The sequence below is a fragment of the Varroa destructor genome, unplaced genomic scaffold (genome assembly GCF_002443255.2).
Source record: "Varroa destructor unplaced genomic scaffold, Vdes_3.0 BEIS01000005.1, whole genome shotgun sequence".
Taxonomy (NCBI): domain Eukaryota; kingdom Metazoa; phylum Arthropoda; class Arachnida; order Mesostigmata; family Varroidae; genus Varroa; species Varroa destructor.
In genome coordinates, this window is record NW_019211458.1 from 35,192,906 (window position 1) to 35,214,966 (window position 22,061).

General features: G+C 40.2%; 1 protein-coding gene across 5 annotated transcripts; it reads left to right on the forward strand.

Annotated features, from left to right (window-relative positions):
• Positions 1-2,156: 2,156 nt before the first annotated feature.
• Ir25a (ionotropic receptor 25a) lies at positions 2,157-20,585 on the forward strand. Of its 5 annotated transcripts, none has more exons than XM_086990686.1 (16): positions 2,157-2,210; positions 3,012-3,079; positions 7,605-7,736; positions 8,036-8,176; positions 9,325-9,492; positions 9,695-10,038; positions 10,188-10,418; positions 10,720-10,881; positions 11,074-11,265; positions 11,649-11,893; positions 12,195-12,539; positions 12,718-12,914; positions 13,325-13,457; positions 17,925-18,052; positions 18,993-19,375; positions 19,925-20,585. In XM_086990686.1, the coding sequence occupies exons 1-15, from the start codon at positions 2,194-2,196 to the stop codon at positions 19,127-19,129; spliced, it is 2,640 nt and encodes an 879-aa protein (XP_086846812.1). In that variant the 5' UTR covers positions 2,157-2,193; the 3' UTR covers positions 19,130-19,375; positions 19,925-20,585. The 5 variants fall into 5 exon arrangements, with proteins under 5 accessions (XP_086846812.1, XP_086846813.1, XP_086846811.1 ...); XM_086990687.1 differs by having other exon boundaries at positions 18,993-19,333; XM_086990685.1 differs by having other exon boundaries at positions 18,993-19,315.
• The last annotated feature ends 1,476 nt before the right edge of the window (positions 20,586-22,061 follow it).

Consider the following 22,061-nt stretch of genomic DNA (forward strand, 5'->3'; position numbering starts at 1 on the left):
CATGGTGCGATGCACATAAGGTACCAACACTGCGAGCGTTTACGTTTGTACGATGCGAGGGCAGGCCAGCGTATCTATGATTGTATATAATGAGCACATCATAAGGCTTCTATAGTAAAGCTTAGTAATGTCACAGTCGATGCTACATTGGTCCAGACGGTAGGGTAACAGGGCAGAAAGGTCCTAGGTGTACAGAAGAGATACGAACATGGTCACTTGAAAATGGATTTTTTTTATTCATACAGGCTATGTGAAACAGGTCGCTTGGAGAACCTGAAGCAGCAATTCGTAGGCTCTTTCTGTCAAAGGCTTAGCGGTCCGAGCCCCCGCGCGGGAAACGAAACTCCGCCATAGTAACCATACCAATGCAACCGTACCCTTAGCATAAGAGTGGCCTAAAAATGAAGCCGTCCCACAATTGTTGCCTAAGCTGGCAAAAGCTGGGTATATACCAAATGTATATATAAATGAAGACATTGTTAGTAGGTAGCAATAATAGTCTAGTTTATATAGTGTTAGCGCTCAATTAGAAAAGCTAAACAGAGTACTATGAAATATCTACCTGGCCTATTCTCTTTGCTTTCTAACTATAAAGATAGAAATCAGTAGACATACTGCTTTTATGAGTAATGGTACTTTTATTTCCTGTTTTAGCCAAGTCAAATTGGTTTGTCGTTTTAATATCAATTTACGGCAGTATCAGATCGCGGACGTTGCGAAATGTTCCAAAGAAAGAATAATGTCTTTATTATTTATTTGTTTTTATGTTTATTGTGATTGTTTGTAATAGACGTGCCACCTGACTAAATTATATATTTTTAAGCGCTACAATGACACTTGTCTTTTTAATTTTCCAAAGTTACTTTTTTTTTTTTGTTTTTTGAATAAACGAAGTTGAACAGATAACCTGTATAGAATGTGATGGAGATTTAAAGATGAACTTTGTTAAATTAAATGTAGATAGGTATTCTCAATAGGTTATTAGTAAACACTGTTAATAAGTCATATAAGCAAGATGAGATGTTTGCTCGATATGACTACTCTCAAGGGTGTCAGGGCTACTTAAGCAGCATAGGAATGACGGTACCACCCAATAATTAAAAACAAAAACCAGAGAAAAGTAAATCGAGCATGGTGGGCATAATTATCTATTTAGAGAGCAAAGGGGAACACTGAAATACCTCGAACGAACAAGTAGACAAGATAGTAGATAGCATTCGATCTATTTCTTGGTATTACAGTGTGATCACGTATATTAAGTATGATAAAATCAACTGCCATTATTAGCGCAAACTAATTTATTTGTTAAAGTAAATAAAATTAATCTTAGTTTATGAACCAAAGCCAATTTAGGCAAGCAATTTGTTGTTTCCCTTTTTGTCGATTTCTTTGACTTTTATATTTAGGGGGCATTAAATAGCTTGGAAAATCTATCCTTTACTTTCCGTTTATATTTTTCATGCGCTTCCTCCTATAACTTTGTTTCGACCTAAACCACGGTCGATTACAAATGCCGCAATTGAAGTTTTTGTCGACTGCATGTGCTCGAAATGTATTTGTTAGACGTATAAGATTTTCCTATATAGGAACGAGCGTGATAGTGTTGCGAATTGAATTAGGTCGCCTTCTTAATTTTAAAATGGAATCGAGTATGTAAGCCAAGTATGCGTAACGCTTCTGCAGCGGCCACTCTGACCGTTTCCCCCTACTCGTACTTCTTCCCTCGAGAATCCCTCCGTTCTCGCTGAGGTCGCCCATGTGTCGATCCTGTCTTACTGTGGAAAGTGTCTTCAACAAGTAGGGCATGCATGACCGGGGGTGCCGGGACCATCTATGACACTATCGCCATCGAGCGAAATGTCGACCAGGTTTGGCCTGATCGGCTTCCCTCGACGACGGCTTATGTTCAAGGCGAGAGAGAATGAAGTTGGTTTGAAGGGGGGTAATCATTCGTGCGACTCTTTGAATCCTTGGACAACGCATATCTATCTTGAATCCCCATCAGTGTTCGGGTGCTTCCGTCAGACTACCCCCATGAGTATCCGTGAACACGCTGATTGGTGTGGGCGGTCCCGTGATGGGAGAGGGCGGCCGGCCAATAAACGATCGAGGAGCGGTCTTTGTCAAGGTCTTTGAAGTCATGAAGCTGACCACGTCTTCAGATGGCGTAAAGCGTGAATATTCCAAGCCGCTATGGAGATCCTTTTACGGTAAGTTTCTCTCGTTAACAAACGATTAAATGTGACATTACATTGTCTTCGATGATAGGGATGTGTTACACCACTTTACGCTGATAGGGCTTTGCGCGTGATTGACAACCTAGCGAACGGAAAAGCACAAGATGCTTATTCTACTTAATTTAGTTTTCCTTTTCAAGTCCTAAAAAATAATTATTCACATCAAAGGATCACTTAACTACGGAGCTGAAGGCGACGTGCGCATGCACGTGCAGGCGCCCTTACCCGCCGCTGTAATGCGATAAAAGTAACACTAGCGGGAGGGTATGGCGTGCTGTATCGGTAGTGTGGTACGTCACTGCATGTATCGTGATTTATACCTGTAATACGTCGATTTGGCTTGGGTACTTGGAAGGTGGAGAATCTGTTGGAAACGGAAGCAATATCACGGCCCAAGTAGCTTTCGTGATGTGCGTTTGCCAAAATCAAAGTGGAGCTTTTATTGGCATGATTAAATAGAGAGACTTTGCTGAAGTAGCATAGAGCGGTTGCGCAAGTACGCTTTCGTGATGGCAGTCTCTTTCTGTTCATAGTTTGTTTTTTGGAAAACTGATAAAGGTCCACAATGTTCCTAAAGATGCAAGCCTATTCAGGCCGAGCAGCAGCTTGTGCAGTGTAGTTTGATATTGAACACGATAACGTCCTAGAAGAAACGTAGTGCCGGCGCGCCTCGAAAAATGTTCATTTTTTTTTATGTTCATCGTTAGAGAAGTGTCCTTACCGTTCGATTCCCATCCATAACTCATTGATTTATTGCGTTTCTTTTATTTGCAGAGTAGTATACGAATTACTGGTGACTCTATATTTCGTCGAAAATGGTCTTGGACAGACGCTTAATATTGGTAACAATTTCTTTATTTTTTTTGTTTTATCCTAGCGTTTTAGCACTTCTAAAAATGAAATTCGTGCGATACCGTTACGGTGAGCATACGTAGATGAAAGCTTCTAACAAAGTAAATTTGATATAAAGAACCCTGTACTATTTTGATTGATCACCCAGCCAAGTTACCAAGCTAGTCCTACCGTCGTTTCTTCTTTGTGTCTCCTTTATTGTCATACCAGCCTGTATTGGCTTACAAATCGGCCATACCGCAAGTGTGCCTCTTACTCATAGTTCTGAGTTTGCTAAATTCGCAGACCGCTAAGGCGGTACCGATCGAAGAACATCAGTCCCACAACGAACGGTGTTCCCTGAGGCAATGTAGATCTGTACTGATATGTGGCACCCTACGTCCGACATAGAGAGATATACACCGATATAACCTCAGACCAACAATGAAATTGTTTCATAGCGACTTAGGGGATTTAGCTGCAAATAGCTCGTATATACAAGTACTAAAGATTATTTCCTATACACTTGGGAGCATATTTCACACAAACTGGTCGGTTTGTCTATTAAGCAACTGTTGTGAAGACGTAAACCGGATTTGCTTAGTTCTTTACGCATAGTACTTTGCCATAAAAAAAAAAATAATATTAAGAACGCTTCCCAGGTTCGTTTATGATAAAGTCAATTTTCAGCTGGGCCTTCTCTGGTCCGGACCATAACACACACATATATATATATATATATATATATATTATTGCAAACAAGCAAAAGTTTATCTTTAATATTGAATAAGATATAATAGATCGGTCAGAAAGCGATTTCAGCAATTTTTAGATCTTTTTGTTTTAAGGCGAATGTTGTCTGACCTGGCCCACGTTTGCTACAGAGATTACGTTTTAACAGAGCTCGCAAATAGCAGTGTCCTACATGATCGAAGACAAAGTATCAAGGGCTGCATATATGATATTTTATTCATTATCCTGCTGGGAAAGCATCGTTGAAATGACGACGATCAAAGATGCATACGAAATATTTGCCGGATAAATAGATCAAGACAATGTTACGAGCAGCCGCATCGGTGTCGGTGTAAGAAAGCCAATGGGGTAGATTTAATTTTTCCCTAAAGGCTAGCAGTGTTTAGAAGGGCTGAAAAAGGAAAACTACTTTTTAAGCTATTCAATAGTTTTAGGCTAGCATAGATATCTATTGGTCTAATTGATGCCAGAGAAGCATTTTGGCTCTTGAAATAAATAACTGCCATCATGTAACAAGAACTATTATCGGGTGAGCCTTCAGTAACGTTACATGTAAGAAAATTCTATTCATAGCTCGGATTGCTTCAAGGACTTCCGTATATTATTCAGTATCGGTACAATAAGCAGTGATTGACCCTGTACACGAACCAAAGTCTAAAAGAACGATGAGTATTGAAGGTTCGAACGGTAATATCTATCGCTTAAGAGTTGCTAAGCTAAACAGCGAAAGCAGTTTTGTCAAGCTCAGACCAGTAATTAACATTAATAAGCCGTTCTATCGTATAGTCTTTGTAAATGAGCTGTATCAGACCTAAACCGCCAGAGCGGTGGGGCAAAACGGTATCGGTCTACGCCGATCTCAAGGACTGCCATCTCGTGCCGTACTGACCCTTATTGTTGTTCTCTCATTGTTGATTTCTATCTCCGCGTACAGTTTCTATTAATTAGAAAAGCTCATCACTGCCAAGACAACTTTTTAGGGTCGTGTAGTCGAAGTAACGACGCTTGTTTGGCTGATTGGAAGCCGCAGTTATTGCCACTATTCAGTATTTACATATCTTTCTTTGTGAGCTCAACGATCCCGAAAGGGACAAAGGGATCTCTTGTTAATACTAGCAGTGCATTGTCACTGCCTGAATTATGATGCCCAGAGCTACGCGAAACAGATTATTAAACACCGAGGTATTGGTGATGAGGTGTTTTAGTCATACGGCATTAAATTTACTAGACCTTATTTCTGGTATGAGTTCTCATATACAACAAGCCTAGTTTTTCTATGCCGTTCGCAACAGAGTCGCGGGAAAAGCACTCACTCTCACTTTATTTAGCAGAAAATATAGTCAACTAATTATGATTTTATTTTAAATATGAACGTTTCCATACAGAGGTCTTCATGTTTCTCTTTGTCCATGTAATAATGTACATATATACAGATCCGTCCAACTAGAATTCAGCAGCTCGATACCGATACATTGCACACGATGCGTTCTTACGAACGCATCGTGTGCAATATATCGGTAATGGAAACGAAAAATTCTTGGACTTGCAATGAAAATCGTTTCCTGATAAAAGTAAAACTGAGCCCAATGACCCTAGTTGTTTTTGGGTCAAGCTAAACCCATATTAAGGTATACGACGTAGCAATCGAACGCATTTTGATTAAATGAAACAATTCTATCTATAGTTGCTGGCTAATATAAGGAGAAGAGCGGGAAGAACTCCTCGGGGGATAATTCCACCGGATTCCTTTCAGCAACAATAAACCTAACTTTGCAGGACGATTTCCGCCTACGGTAAAGGTACAATTTCGTTACGGCGCTTCCCCAATCCGTTTAGGCTACTGCAAAATTAGTGCGTTGCGCCCTATATTCTATCCTGCTGCAAAAACCTGCAGATATGTTAGCTGGTATGTTAGACCGTTACTAAAGATTCTCCTAGGTTACTGCTTGAATCACTGCGAGGCCATCTTTGTTTCATATAGAGTAAAACGCTGGTTGAACGTCAATACAAGATAACATTTTCTCCTTTGAGGAAATAGAAACATGCAATATTGTAATCAAAAACCGGGTGAAGCTATATATCCATATGACTCTACATTTTCATGTGTGCGGCTCTAATTCAAGCCTATTTGTTTATTAGACCTAGCTCATCCATTACCTGACAAAAATTATATACAATAAATATAAAAACGAGATTTTGACATTCATTCGGCATAGCGCCTGATAATTAGGTATTATTTATTGCTCAAATATCGAAGTGCCGGATGTTCTGAGTGCCTTATAGATTACATTAGAGATCAGGCTGGTTGATAATATAACTACTGAAAATTTTATATTTTTTTATATCAACAAAGCAATGCGTAGCAGTTGACGCATTTTGCAGTGATCTGTCAACTTTACGAAGAGTTATTAAACCTGGGCCAACTCCGTCGTAGCCTCGCAGATCTTACCCGCCCTTGGCAACGAGGGACCTCCTTGCGCGCGCGCTCGCCTATGGTCCGTCACTCTTGGATGCGCGCAGCGACGGGTTGCTGGACCATAAGACTAGCCCAATATATCACACACACACACACACATATATATATATATATATATATATATATATATATATATATATATATATCTGTAGAGAGAGAGAGAGTAATACAAACCCAGCTTCTTACCTATAACCATGTTCCTTTGTCCCTTTTTGTAACGAATTATGCCAGAACAGAAACTCCCCACCAATGTATCATTTGTAGACATAACATAAGCATCACGCTCCCCGCCAGCGGTCGAAACCGCGCAAGAAATGTCAGAACAAGAGTCGTTCTGCTAGGAATACCCCGAGGGAAACGATCGATCAAGCTACAGTTCTCAGCCCAGCTAACTATTTCTTACCCCCCTCTTTCTGTAGCAGGCTCCCTGTGTTTTTCTCTATCTCGACTTCATTGGGTTCAGCTCACGCGTTACAACCCAACTTTCTCGCTTCAGCCTACTAGATGAGCGTCCGCGTCGTGCATGTTACCACGGCGACTTGAATCTACCTACATACAAATATTTGCTTGTGCGCGCGTATGTAGCATGGCGCTCGGACCGATAGGCATGATAGAACAATAGCCTATCCAGCACTCCGAGCACCACCATTGTTACTGGCTACAAATACTTTTTTCGATTGAAAAATCGTTTGTACCTCTCACGCCTCTTGTTTGATAGCTTATTTGTTAAGCACCTACTGTGCCCATGTAATCTTTTTTTGGCGTAGCCTTTTTTTTGTTGTTCGAACATTGCATCCGCTTAACTAAATTACATATACATATTTGCTACATATATTCTAATTACACCTAAATGAGCAACAACTCGGATTTCAGTGGCGGCCAGTGGCGAGTCCGCGTGTATTATTTACTCAGTCAGTGTGATCACCTTTAAAAATGGCCATTGGAAACGCTGTGCAATCACTTAAGTCGCTTACACGGATCTTATTCAATAGCGTTGACCCCGGACTCACTGCAGACAATCTTTGACCATTCGAGGCTGAAGTAGGCCTTATTCGAAAATACCTACTAAAATCATACTTGACCGTATGTAACGTAAACTCAAAAAAGTTACGAGATATGTTTACGACCCATGTTTTATATTTACGACCCATAATCGTGATTTGTTCGTTGTTCGCACGCTAGGCAGTACCTTAATCGCCTTCAACTCAGGCAAGCATGATGACCAGTGGCCCTGATTCTACTACCATAGCTATAATGTCATACCTAGGAAACAGTCTGATCTGATCAATTTTTTTGCCAACTGACAGCCGTCATCGTCGAGAAGAAGTTCGAGCTGGCAAGACAAGCCGTTGAAGCTGGCCTACAGCGTGCAAAAAACGACGGAAAAACTATCCATTGGCAGTTCGTCGTTATGGATGCAGACGACGAATTAAAAGATTGTAAGTTTAAAATCATGCTAAAAACATTCAGGCTTATTAAGTAGTAAGTATTTGAATAGAACACTTGCACAGATGGAACGGCAGAATGTTCTATAAACTTCTACTCCTGTCTTAAACACCGCTCAGCAATTATGATTATTAACTCTAATAAACCAATGTGGGAACGCACGGCGGCTGAGCCTTGGATTTTGTCGACTTCAGTGATCAGATAGGACAGATGCTTTGTTCATATGAAGTTTTTTCGTATATATTAAAAGCTAGTCTGGTTTTGAATGGGTGTTCTCGACGGGCTTGTTCAGTATGCGACATCATTATGGAGAATCAGCCGAGTCTCGTTATAAATACGGTTCGTACACCCGGAAGCAACTATTATAAACTGACAAAAGAAATCAAGCAAACAGTGAGAAATCTCGCTATACCAACACTGGATCTCTCATACGGTATGTTGTTTGAGATGTATTTCCTAATGGGTATTTAACCTATTGTTGTCACAATGGTACGACGCCGCATGAGTAAAATACATATCGATTATATTGTTTGACCACCTAGTTAATTCGTAAGTAACCGAAAGACTTATCGTTTGATAGGTTTTTGTATAGCTGTAATCTGTTGTTTTTCTGTTTGTATCGCAATGGTCGCATGATGTGTTTCTGCCCCAGTCGCAGGCTTAGAACTGTTCACAAACAGGAATTCTAAAATAGATGAAAAAGAGCCCAAGTACCGTTGTGTTTACGAAAATTTAGTGATTTAAACATGGAGAATACGGACTTCAATCCCTTCAGATGAAAGTTGGTTCTGTAAACAGATCCTTGAATATTAAAATTAGTTTTATATTTGAAACAATTTATAAGCTATATTTTTACGTTACGCAGTTACTTTGCGAATTCCGCTTGCTGAGAACATTTGGAGTGGATGCATTGAACTCATTGTTATTGTGTGCGTCGTAAATAGTTTTTTTGTCAAGGTTTTGTCGGTGTGGCGTATAAGGGTTCCGTTGACTGTAGCCGCTATCATAAGGCGACTTCGAAAACGTCTCTAGCATTTTCCTTATTCTACTACAGGTTTTTTGACTCCAGGAGATGATGTAGAAAGATCTGCCATAGGCTCAATGATTTCGTTTGTCTACATCAATCTTCAACTGATTAGAACTAGACAGCAGCCTTCTTAAATCTAATATTTATTTACTGATACCGTGAACTCATTTAGGCGTTGGCTATTGACTCATAGATGGCGCGCTCCCCTGCCATTTATAGCCTATTTACGCCGCAAACAAGGGAATTAATAGATGTGGAAATATTGCTGTTTTGCCATCGTGAGAAGCTGTCACAGGGACTATGGAATGACTTCAGGACACGGGACCAATCCCAAGTCCTGCCTACCGTACCTGCTCTAAGCAGCGTGCACGAATGCAGAGCTTATTCTTCCGTGAATAATCACTTCGAACATATTAACATAACATAGGCCTATTTTTATTTATTTTTACGTCATAAGCATTTTCTGATAAACTGCAGTGACCAAAGGCCTTATTATAGCTATAACCTTGCGATATTACATTCTACTTTATGGGGGCGGCAATAATACGGCACAGGAAGCACCGACGAATATCAGATGAGTGGGTGGAATGGTAAAAAACCAGAGGAGAATGACTACTTGATACACGTGACGCCGCCAGGCGATTCGTACACACAGGCCGTTCGGGAACTGAGCATTAAGATGGACCTAGCGACAGCTGGAATTCTTTATGATAAGAGTGTCAGTAAGTGATCAAGCTACTAAAGAATAAAAGTAGCGCCAATTACTAATCTGTACACAGTATTTATATGACATATGTATATGTTATTATGTTCTTGAAAATACACAAGTTCATTCGCTGAACTTATCCACTTTATCTACTCGTCCATTGTAACTTGTTTAGTCCAAATACTAAGTAACTCATTCTCGTTTACCTATGTTACAAGTTATCGACCACAAATACGCTCGCCTTTTGGAGAACGTTCCCACGCGACACATCATGCGCCAAGTGTCCGAATCGTCGGCGGATTTTGTTAACAAGACGAAGGTTATTCAGTCAACTGATGTGTCCAACTATTTCGTTGTGGGAACTATTAGCCACCTGAGTAATGCCCTCCATTCCGCCCAGGAGAACGACTGGAAACCGCGTCATCATTGCTGGGTGCTAATTACAAAACAGGAAGGCGAACCGGTCTGTGAGGATTGTATGAACCATGAAGTACTCTTTGTCCACCCTGCTGATAAGGAAGGAAAGCGTATTGGAATCGATGGCGCGTACGGCAGTGAGAAGGTACCATCCTCTAGATAGATACCGCCCTCTAGCCAGAAATAAGGTGACACTTGGCAATTTTCTCGATCTTCAATAATGTATTATTACTGGAAAGGAATAGAAAAAGATCTACCTATACAATAACACGTATTTTGTTGATTTACGATTAGCTGGACGGATTGTTCTATGAGGAAATTACCTACTACATGATAACCCGTATTTTCGCGGATAACAAGTATTCGAAGCAGCCTATTAGGGCATCGTGTCGTGAGAAACCCGCCACACGAGATGATTATAACCTATTAAACGCATTGGAGTCATCGAAGCTTTCGACCCGCTACGGTGACATTTACTTCACTGATGCGGGAAACAAACCCGGCTATCAAGCCATTAATATGAAGGTAACTTATAATTCGCATCTGCTAATTTTCGAAATATTTTCTTATTCTCGTCTGTAGAACATATATCGTTAAACGAGCAACACGTTGATAGCACGACCATGAATAAGTGAGTCTGTTAGCAGTGAGTCATTGTTTGCCTCGTGTTAAGCGTCAGCCACTTAATGCCGGTGCCGTTTGTAAAACATACAACGACGAAATTCCGTTTGCCTTATAAAGATATAGCATAATGATGAAGATGTAGCATAAATGACTAGATGATCGCTAGTAGAAATAGTTTTTGACCTCATGCGGACTTCACTAGGTGGCGCACTTTAACTACACGGCGTCTAAAACTCGACAAGACAACGAAAAAGGCTTTTACGTGTATGGGGGTGATGCGAAAGCGGCGATGTGGACCAAAGCTGATCAGACCGCACTGGAACAATTCGGATCGGTGACTTTCTACAAAGTGGTCACTCTAATCGTAGGTTTTAAGTGAAGAATTGTGTGAATCAATGTTATCAAATGAAATTACTTCGATTATGAGCTTCGCTTTTATCTTTCAGCACGTTGATTTCAATCGTTGTGTAGACAGACGTATGAGTAGACGAGACCATAAGCGATCGAATAGTTGATTTAGGACACCTATTGCATTTTTTGTTGCACGGCTGCATAGCAACCTCCGTTCGTTTATAAAGGCAACGGATCAGGCCCAGAGTTTTACGGTTATTGTATCGACCTGATTGACGAAATCAAGAAGATTCTCAAATTTGAGTATAATATTTACGCTGTTGAGGACAAGCACTTTGGATCGAAAGACAAGGAGACCGGCCTGTGGAATGGACTTATTGGCGAGCTCGTAAAAAAGGTTTGAAATCAACCGATCATAAGGAACACGTACGAATATGCTTTAGGCTTATGGAAATATGTTGGAACATGAAAGGTATCACAAGCCGTGTTGTGGTCCTATCTATCTCTTATCCTACTAGAGACAAAGAATAGTTTTCCCTATGTGAGGAACTAGATATTTACGAACTGCACTGGGGCTTCTTCTACACCATGTATCTAAAACCCGCTGATATCTAGTAGAACTGTATGGGTCTCTCAAATAGTGCCGACTCACATTTTGCCAGACCGTGTGGCATTGCCGGGTTACACAATATAGAAATTTTCCTTATAGCATACGTTCTACATGAAACATCCCTATCGAAGCTGTTAAAAAATTTGATTCTTTATTGTGCTCACGAGCAGAAAGCGGAAATCGCCCTTGGACCGATCGCGGTCATGGCGGAACGCGAGACAGTGGTTGACTTCACGGTGCCTTATTATGACCTTGTCGGTCTGTCAATTCTGATGAAAAAACCCGAGATTAAACCCTCGCTATTCAAGTTTCTTACTGTACTCGAGACAAATGTGTGGGGCTGCATCTTGGCTGCCTACTTCTTTACATCGTTTCTGATGTTCGTTTTCGATAGACTATCGCCGTACAGCTATAGGTAAGCAAAAATTCTAACCTCGATACTTGACAACATTCGGGATGTTTGTATACTGAACGATCTTTTCAATAACCGACAGCAATAGGCTTCTATTTAAGGTCTGGTAGTTGAGAGTCACTCATCGTATAATTTATTCGATTTTCTACTAGCATAGCTTGAGATAACTTGAATGAAGTTTGTAATGCTCTTCGTCGAATATGGCTTTTCCTACCGGGGGTAAAGAGCGACAGTTGGCGCACACACATACACACACACACATATAACAGTCTTATAAAATAATAATGTGTTCGGGTCCCTTCAGAAACAACAAGGAAAAATACAAAGACGATGACGAGAAACGTGAGTTTACCCTGAAGGAGTGCCTGTGGTTCTGCATGACATCGCTGACCCCTCAGGGTGGTGGTGAAGCTCCACGAAATTTATCTGGTCGACTGGTTGCAGCGACCTGGTGGTTATTTGGTTTCATCATAATTGCTTCGTACACCGCCAATTTGGCCGCTTTCCTCACTGTGTCCCGTCTGGAGTCGCCAATCGAATCTTTGGATGACCTTTCTAAACAGTATAAGGTCAAGTACGCTCCCCAAGGTCAAACGACAGCCTCTACCTATTTCCACCGAATGGCTAACATCGAAGAGAAATTCTATGAGTGAGTATTACGACATTATGAGGTGATGGTTTCGCTTGAAAACTACAGTGTGTAAACAAAATCATATTACAAGACTTGACATAAGTTTCGACGCACATAGTAAATATTACTTTAGATTGCAGATCTTGTTGCTAAATCATCGGATGTATTGCTCACTGAAATCTCATTTACATGATAGGATTTGGAAAAACATGTCTCTCGATGACACGCTCACTGACGATCAGAGGGCTGAGTTGGCCGTATGGGACTATCCAGTCAGTGACAAATATACTAAAATTTGGTGGACTATGCAGGAAGCTAGTCTGCCCCTGACTTTCGAGGAAGGCGTAGCCCGCGTCAAAAATAGTCAGGGAAGCGACGGTTTCGCATTCATTGGTAAACGAAATAACTATTTCAAACATTATCTGCGTATATGCATATATTCAAATCTACTTACAACATAAACCTGAATTAGATGTTAGCAAAGGACCTGAAACAAGTTATAAATCTTACCTATAGAAGCATTATAGACTATGTCAATGGAAGACCATGTCACAGCCAGTTCAGAAAGCTAGGTCATATAGAGCTTCCTTACCAACTCTAAAGTTGGCAATGTTCTTGGCAATGTTCTAAGTAAGTCTTTTAGATTCCCAAGAAAGCCCTTGAAATTGTTTTTGGATACATTTTTAATTATAACTATTGATTGTTCTTTGAGTTATTGATTATCGTAAATATAAGATTTGGCTTTTAATTTAAGCCATCCGATCATACATGCCCTAAAATTAATCTTTTATGCGCCATTTTAGCTGATGCGACACAGATCAAGTACGCAACAATGACCAACTGCGACCTTACCCAGATAGGCTCAGAGTTCTCGCGAAAACCGCTGGCGCTTGCTGTACAGCAGAATTCTCCACTTCGTGATCAACTTTCAAGCGCGTACGTAGCATGACCCAGGTCTAGATTAGATATGCGTTTAAAACGAGTGAGATAAGCGTATAAAAATCCGTGGTTCCTCACTGGTTACGGCCTAGTTTTTACCTCTTCATTGTACTGATAGCGCATACGGTTCATTTAATTGTGTTTTATGCTCATCCGACTCAAAGCACCCTCTTCCCTTTCGAAAATTTGACCCTAACTCACACCGTGATCATCAAATCGCCTATTTTTAGACGTTAGTTGATTGTTTACCTGGCCATCTTCGAACTCATCTTAGCCACAGCGTGAGCTGTCGAAAACAATAACAACAAATATTCTGTTTCGGATACGCTCCGTAACTAGGCCAAATAATCAGTTATTTTAGTTCTCGCTGTTCTGCGCTACTTTGAGGCGGTTAAGATTTCAGGCAAGTGTTTATGTTCAAACTTTAAACTATATTACCATTCATATTCAATTCCCTACCAACGGCAGCTCTCTACTAAAAACCAACTGAATCATTTAAGTTTATCTAAAAACCCTTGGGTAGAAAGTCGACATGTAGAGGTACACAGAACGGCCAGCATATGTGTATATTGCAACCTCCTGCACATTATATGGCGCCAAGCGTACATTCGTCGACGATCGTTTCTTTTGTTACCCATTTTCGATTATCTATTCCCAACGATGCAAACAATAACATTTACTGAATGGTTCCTCACGTATCGAATATTTTGGGGTCGTAAAATCTACTTAACCCACGCTGGTCATTTAGCACTAAAATGTAAACGTCGACATAAAATGTTTAACGAATGCTTCTACACGACCATGACCACTTCGGGAAACATTTGGCCATGTCGTCGTTTTGTACCTGGAGATTTGGTCTTGCAATGCCTATTACCATAAAAAATTTGGTACTTGACCATTGGACCATAGAAATGCACCAACCGTTTATACGAGCCATTTCCAATATGCCTTGCTGCAATTTTCCGGTTGTGAACTAAGTTCTTAAAGTCAGTCTTAGTGGCTAATGTCCATTTCTTTCAAATTCGTTGGGACATGCTCCCATCGCTGTTTCAAATTCTAGCATAGAAAATCGTCATCATACGGTTTGATAAATCTGTTGAAGGAAGGTAAGGCCAGTAGGACCCGCTTCGGCTAGACTTAGAGGGGGAAACTCCTTGCCACTAATATGCCACAAAGTGATATATGATAGTACAATACTACTTGGACAAAGGATAGGAATAATGTATATATATATATATAAAAATATTCTGTCCAGCAAATTCTGTGTTATCTCACTATGAGTACGGATCGTAACTTTCTTCGGCCAGAACGACAAAAAATGCCTCGTCTGAGTACAAAGCGACCTACTTTCCGATCTTCTCGCAGTTCAGCGATTACTATTGCTCACCGACGGCTCACCAGTTGAAGTGCCGCCAAGTCGTCATCGTTGTAGAGGTTCTGGATAATCAAACTGGTAGGCTAGTCCAAGATTTGCTCACGCAACGCGAAACTAGAACAGCTCGTGGAACCCGCTCCCTCCAGCAAGTGCCAAAGGCTTCCGGCATATAATCTCGAACCACCTGGAACAATTCAGCATAGCACTCCTTCAGCGGCGAGAAAAACAGGGAAACCTGATTTCGTCGAGCTTCGTTCCTAACTCCTCTGGCAGAGGCCGCTTGGCACTCCGAAACGTTTCACCAACTTTCCCATAGCGAAAGAAAATTTCTTCCAGCAAGCTTGCAACTCTTGTTTTGTCCCACGTTTGGTCTACACTGATTTTGGCACCGTACCGCTATTGGTAAATGTCTACGCCCGCGTCTCACGACCTAGCCCAGTGACCACTTCCGTCGCTTCGCAAGTCGCTCGTACTCGCTAGCCCTTCGCTTAGACTTGCTCTCATCGAATCTCTGGGAACAACCCCCAATCAGCCAGCCGTTGGAGAAACTCTTTAGCTACTTCGGTCATATCGCAATCCATCGCTCCGCTGCCATCGAAATGAAGCGGACTGCTTTAGCTTTATCGCTGGCTGACAGGAACGAGCTCCGCGCTTGTATTCATAGGCGTGTATTTATTTACATATATTTAAACTATAATATCTTGTTTATCGCGATAAGCACATATTTTCTTTTTATCATGGTACAAAATTGTGCCGGGCGGATTTGATTTGCTAGGTGACATGCGCAGATATATCGTCCAAATGAATGATCCAATATGTTGTAGCGGTGACATGATAATTTTCGCTCAGCAGAGTAACTTTTGGCAAGTGAATATTGTGACGGAATGACGAAGCGGAACTGGAATCACTGTGCCAAATATTAAGCGAATATTTCTCACTATTTGATTAAACGCGGTATAGGACTGGTGGAAAAAATCGCTGGCAGCGATCGACTGGCGATATACCTTAATCATCTGGTCTACCTCCATCTAAATTAGTTTCATCGGCTTATACGTTTTTTTTTCCCGTAATTTATGTGTTGTCTAAGCAAAACAATCAGCGGCGCCATACGCTAGTCAATATCGTTGTTCGATATTTTTATGAAATTAATATTTTTCCTCTCAATTTTTACATCATCATAGTGTACAATTATATATATGTGAGATTGCTAAGTATGTTTATAGTACTCGATCGAGCTTTGGCTGAATCATAAAGAAGCGAAATTACCGCCTCGTTTCACTATCGTAGTTGTGTTTGTCTCAATTCTATGTTAAACTGTAATTAAGTTATATTTCATCAAACTCAGTAAACTGAGCCCTCATAATCCTGATGGGGGCTAAACCGGCGAGATAAGAATGCGGGGCTATATGGACCAGCACTATTTCGAATGTCGTCGATCGCTTATCAGGCAGATAAATTAGAAAAATCAAATTGTCCCTGAGTACAATTCTCCATAGTAGGCACACATGTATCCATTATTTTAGAGTAGCTTTCGAAAGAAATTGTGCCGTCGATATTCTCATGCAGGATCATCGAAAAGAAAATACGTTTGTCGACAGGACTCAAACGCGTCATCCTGATAATCGCGATTACTATGTTACACGGTCACTACTACGACGATTAGTTAACGTCTTCAATTTGCTAACAGGTCAAATTTCTGCAGGCATGCTTGTCCTTTTAAGTTGACTGAATAAATTTATCTAACAGCGCAGTAGAATAAGCATTTCTCAGTGGCGCGTCGTCGAAACTACGCGATGTCGCCGACAAGGGTATCTAATTCCTAAATGTATCAGATTTTTAAACGTATCATCGTATCCGCAAATGGAAACCCAGTTCTACCGTATTTTGTGTGCACCTCAAGGACCATATGCCAATGGGGGCACCTGTTGGAAACTGAGGTTTTTCAAGTCTGTCTTGATGGATCACACGGTTTCAAGGCTGTATTAACCGTTTTATCGCGACTACATGCTGTTCCCCGGAGAAGGCATGCTTGCTAGTTATGGATAAGCACGAGATTATAGAGATTTAAGCGCGATCAAATTGGCTTTGAAAAAGGGCATCCATATCGTACACATTCATCATGGCGCAAACAATCTACAACCACTGGACGCGGCAGTCATTTATACAATTCAGTAGAATGTTGTCAGTGCTTACAGTAGAAGAATCACGATCTATCACATAATCAGATTCGTAGAAAGTGCGTACGAGGAATAATTTTCGGTAGGAAATATTGTTTCAAAGAACAGATATCGTTCTGTTGAAGGGAAACATAATCATAGAAGATGGTCTTTTTTCCTTCAATGGCACAGATTGATAATTAGCCAGTGCTGTCGAGTTATCACGGAGCGTCACTCCGGCAGGTCAGCCATGTATTCTCGGAAATAGAAGCTTTGTCATGGGAAGTCCCGTTGCTGATGCCCACCCTACCGCAAGTAGCAAATCGTAGAGCGCACAAGTCACCCGTTGTTCTCACAAAGCATCATCAGTAGTTTGTTTTTGAAGACATATGCGCTTATTTGCTTTAACTGTCCGACAGAGTAAATTACATTCAACTAACTTCCAAATAAATTTACTGCCCACTCGTATATTAATACCTGTTTCTTTAGAAGAGTAGATAGGAAGCGTCCAACTAAGATTATAGGAGCGCTATCTGTTCATTCCAATAACCCTAATAAACTTCTTTACGCAGAATATATATATATATATATATAGAATCACGCGTATAATCCTACCTCTGGCCGATAAGGCCCTAGAAGGTGGGATTGTAAGGGCTGACAACATAGAAGTCTTTAATTGATTTTTTTTCGAAAACTAGGGGTATATTGCTTCAATTTAGACAACAAGATAAAAGACTCCTTGGAGAATATACCCATATAATTCTCTCGTCTCTTGTAGCAAAATTTTTATCAGCTTTTATAACTTTTGCTCTGTGATAGCTTGTCCGCTTTGGCCCATACAGCTTTTTTGGCCTATAGATATATATATATATATATATATATGTTTTTTTGATCAGAATATCCCTAAAGTTACGTATGATACGAACTTTGCAGCATTCTGAAGCTTTTGAACCAGCGTAAATTAGAAAGCCTCAAGGAAGCGTGGTGGAATGGAAACCCCGAAAAGAAAAACTGTGATGATGAAGGAAAAAACAACGATGGTATCTCTATCAAAAATATCGGTCAGTAACTTATTTTTTCTAACTAAAAAAAACTGATACTAAAAGTAATATTTTGATTATTTTGCATAAGCGCTGCAGTATCATGGATCTGCCTGATGGTACATTTACAGTAAAAAGGGTATGCAACTATGGGTAGAATATTAACAACGCGCTCTGATCTTTAATACTAAGATTTCACGTTCAGCTACTGAACTACATAAAACCTTACTGCCTGCACTGTATGACGCTCCTTGTAACCAACTTGTAGTAAACACGAGATCAATAGTCGCTGATGTATACCTTAAATCTATCTTCATAAGAAGTGCGTTTAATAAATGAAATCCTATTTGAACAATTGTAGCAGACCTCGAAGCAGCATAGATCCTGTATGATCTTTGTCCGAAAGTGCTTTTTGCCGAGAGGAAAATTATTCCATCTGCTGTACCCATCATTACTTCGGTTTAGGGAGTGCAAATTCTGTATTAGGTAAAACAACCTCAGCGAGAAGTGTAGTCCTGGTGTTGGAGTTGGGCCAGTTCTTTAAACGAGACCACTTAGAACTGTACCGCAGGTTTATATAGGTTCATAGCATCCCTTTTAGCCTAAAGTTGCTGTTTCTACTTTTTCTTTTTTCCGTAAACCCTGACACGAGTGACAGAAAAAAATCCATTGGCTTTCTGGGAAGTCTTAGATTTGTTAATTAAAGTTTTTCTAATGCAATTTCTAGGAAATTTTTGACATCTAAAAAACTCTGCTTGCAAGTGGTCCTATTTGCTTATCTCGGTGATAACTTTAGACATCAAGAAGGACAGTCAGTTTTTTGTCCATTGTCAAATATTTTATCAAAAAACAGATATGTCATGAGACAAACTTTCCAGTTTGCGCAAACTGGTAGTTGGTAAATAGCTCAAGTTAAAGGTCGTGATGGTCGCTTCATGCTGTTCTTATATTGTTTCAATAGGTGGCGTGTTCATCGTGATCTTCATTGGCGTGGTGATGGCTTGCATCACATTGGTGTTTGAGTACTTCTGGTATAAGAATAAGAAGCCCCGCTCAAAGGTCGTTTCAGTAAAGGACCATATGCCGCAAAAGAAGTAGAAGGTCCTTGCCGTCATCAATAGATTCAGCACATTTCGGACGAGAAAGAGGCCTTTTTTCTTCACTAGCAGTCAAGTTCTTGCTCGCTATTTCGGAGAATGATGATCACTTAACCGTTTCAGGAGTATGAATTGCCATCGACTGATCACCACCGAAAGGACCAAGATTTGATGGACAGATATTGAGGTGGCTGATATAGCATAGGTGATAAATGAACTTGATAGTGAAACTTCTTAACCTTACCAGGTATACGTTGAATAGAATTTTTAAGAACAGAGAAAACGCTATTTCGAATGTAACATTTCCAGATACATTTGTTAGTGATTTTCGCTATTTTTTTTTAAACCCATACTAAAGTAAGACAAAAAGGTGATAATCCACCTGAGATCGTAGTCGTTTACGAGTAGTAGGTATTCCCTATGAAAAGTGACATCACTGAGTGGCGTTCCAGAAAACAGTGCATTTAAGAGAAAATCCAACCATAAGATCGATTTCGATAAAATCATTGATGGCCAGCATACACATCCTTATGAAGCCTGATTAAATTCAACATATTGAAGGAAAAAGTCTAGCGAGGTTTTGCAATGAGCGTAAAAACTTCTACCTTTATTTACGTTAGGAGAAAAGATCCTTAGTAGCCAATGCAATGCCACTTGTCTTTGCCTGGCTTGTCCTTTATGTTTGATAGTATCCTCTAATATTAAACATATGTAAGAATATTTAATAAACATTCTCCTATAAACTTTAAACATTATGCTTATCGTTTGTCTATTCTTGGAAATATTTCGGTTTCAGGGTTCGATGTGAACTTTCGATTGATGGACGAAGATTGTCGCTAAAACGATACGGTGGTAGCTGTCTAAAGTCAATGGGGCTTACCTGCATTGCTACTAATGTGCAACTAGAACTTATTACACGGACGTTCAACTTACTACAAGAATAGCCGTTAAGTGGCTCAGTGATGAAAGATCTGTGGCCCGAGACCGACCGTGATGTACGCTTATTCCGGAGGAAAGCGCAGTCAACCTTGGTCACCTACCTAAGACATAGGAATTTTAGAATTATCGAATAGCAGTTTTTTTTAGGGGCAAGCTCCCTGACAGCGGGTCGAACCGGATTGGGCGTATAACCGGTGTGCTTACTTGAAGTTTTTGAGACCGCATAAGCTAGGTGACTGTGTGCGCGTTTCTAAAATATCTATCATATGGCATCGAGTATTAACGTAAATGGCACGTCTCAAACACACTTATTTATTTAAATTTATAAATTTCAATCTGACTTGGTCAATTAAACAGGGGATTAATTAACTAGGGGTGAGAGGGTTTCAGTCTGAATCGGATCCAATTGATATTAAGCGCAAACTTCAATATAAATGATGCTTACTGATTGTCACTGACCTGGCTAAGTACTAAATGTGTCCTGTAATATAAAATGCTACTATACAGTTTTAAAAGGATCAGTGTGCAATCTCCTTTAGCTAGTGACGTTTATATAAGAACAATCCACATTATTTTTAAAATTCGTCAACTTTTTGGTTAGTACGCGGTGGGTGCATTGGATATCCTGATCGGCACAATTTTGATCAAAATTCGACATCTTTTGATGTTATTACGCTTCCATTGTTTTGCTTTTTTTTTTGTTTTAGAAATAAAGCCCATCATCCAATAATAAAAATAAATTTCATAATAGATAGCCCCTAGTAGCGCTGTAATTGTTCACAATGGTCTGTGAATACACAATGTTTTATTCAGCTGTTGTAAGTTAGTGGCTAACTTGACAACGCTAAACGTACGCGCCTCAACTTCGATGGGGTCGTTAGAAAACATACATAGTGATTCAAAGTATACAAAAGGCCCACATTTTAAGGCCTGATGCGTTTTACACGCTAAATAAAGCAAAACATGTACCTTTACACTACACTATATTCGAGAAGATTTTTGTCCAGTTTTAAATTGATAATATATCAGCTAATACGATCGTAGAGGCAAATCTAAAGTACGAAATCCGATGATCTTCAACTGGGTCAAGACACAGCAAATGAATTGCGCCAAAAAAAACAAATGACTAGTCTAAACATCAGAATTACACCAAGTTCCTATAACTTTGTCTAAAAGGTCATATTTTTAGGCTAAGATCTTGTTTAATATACAATAAAATACAATAGAATTTCTTATTGTATTTAAAGCAGCTCGACGTTTTTTGAGAACTTGCTTTTTCAAACTTTCTTATAAGGCAACTTATGTACATCCACAATGTAGTCCTTCTCATTCTTTTACCCGCCCGAAGAAACATTAATTTTCAGTCGTACAGACCGATCTTACCTCTGTTCGTCTAGATGTGCCACAAATTAGGAAGGAAAAAATAAAAGGTCAGGTTCTGCCCTCGCAACTACTGGCAACGAACCTCGACGACATTTGCCGAGCTCTCTACTTAGTGGACAAGTCTTGTTTAGCGCGTTGCCGAATGAACCTGCTATGAACTTTTTCTCGATGCTCGTATAATGCTCATAAACTGCATTTGAACGCCTCGTGCAGACCCTGCGCTCATAGCCGCATGTGAAGTTGCTTATAGAAGTTACTTATTCAGACAATGACAAAGTGAGCTAGCTTCAAACAGTTGCCAATATGAAACATACTGTTGTGTTGACACAACGACCTTGTCATATCTGCTACTTTCCATTATTTGTCCTGTTATGATAGTAATGGCTATTTTTGTCTGCCGCAAAACCCTAATGCGACCGCACTAATGAGATTGGCTGCCTATAATAGTCGGTCGGGCACCGGCTGGGAATGCTCGTAGTGATCCCCAATTCAATCTGAGCAAATCTAAATTCAAAGATTATCTCTGGGAATCGTTGGTATAGTTATCTGACCAATGGCACAGAGAGACCCAGCTTCGAATGTAATGACGCCCATAATGCTAGACGGAATGA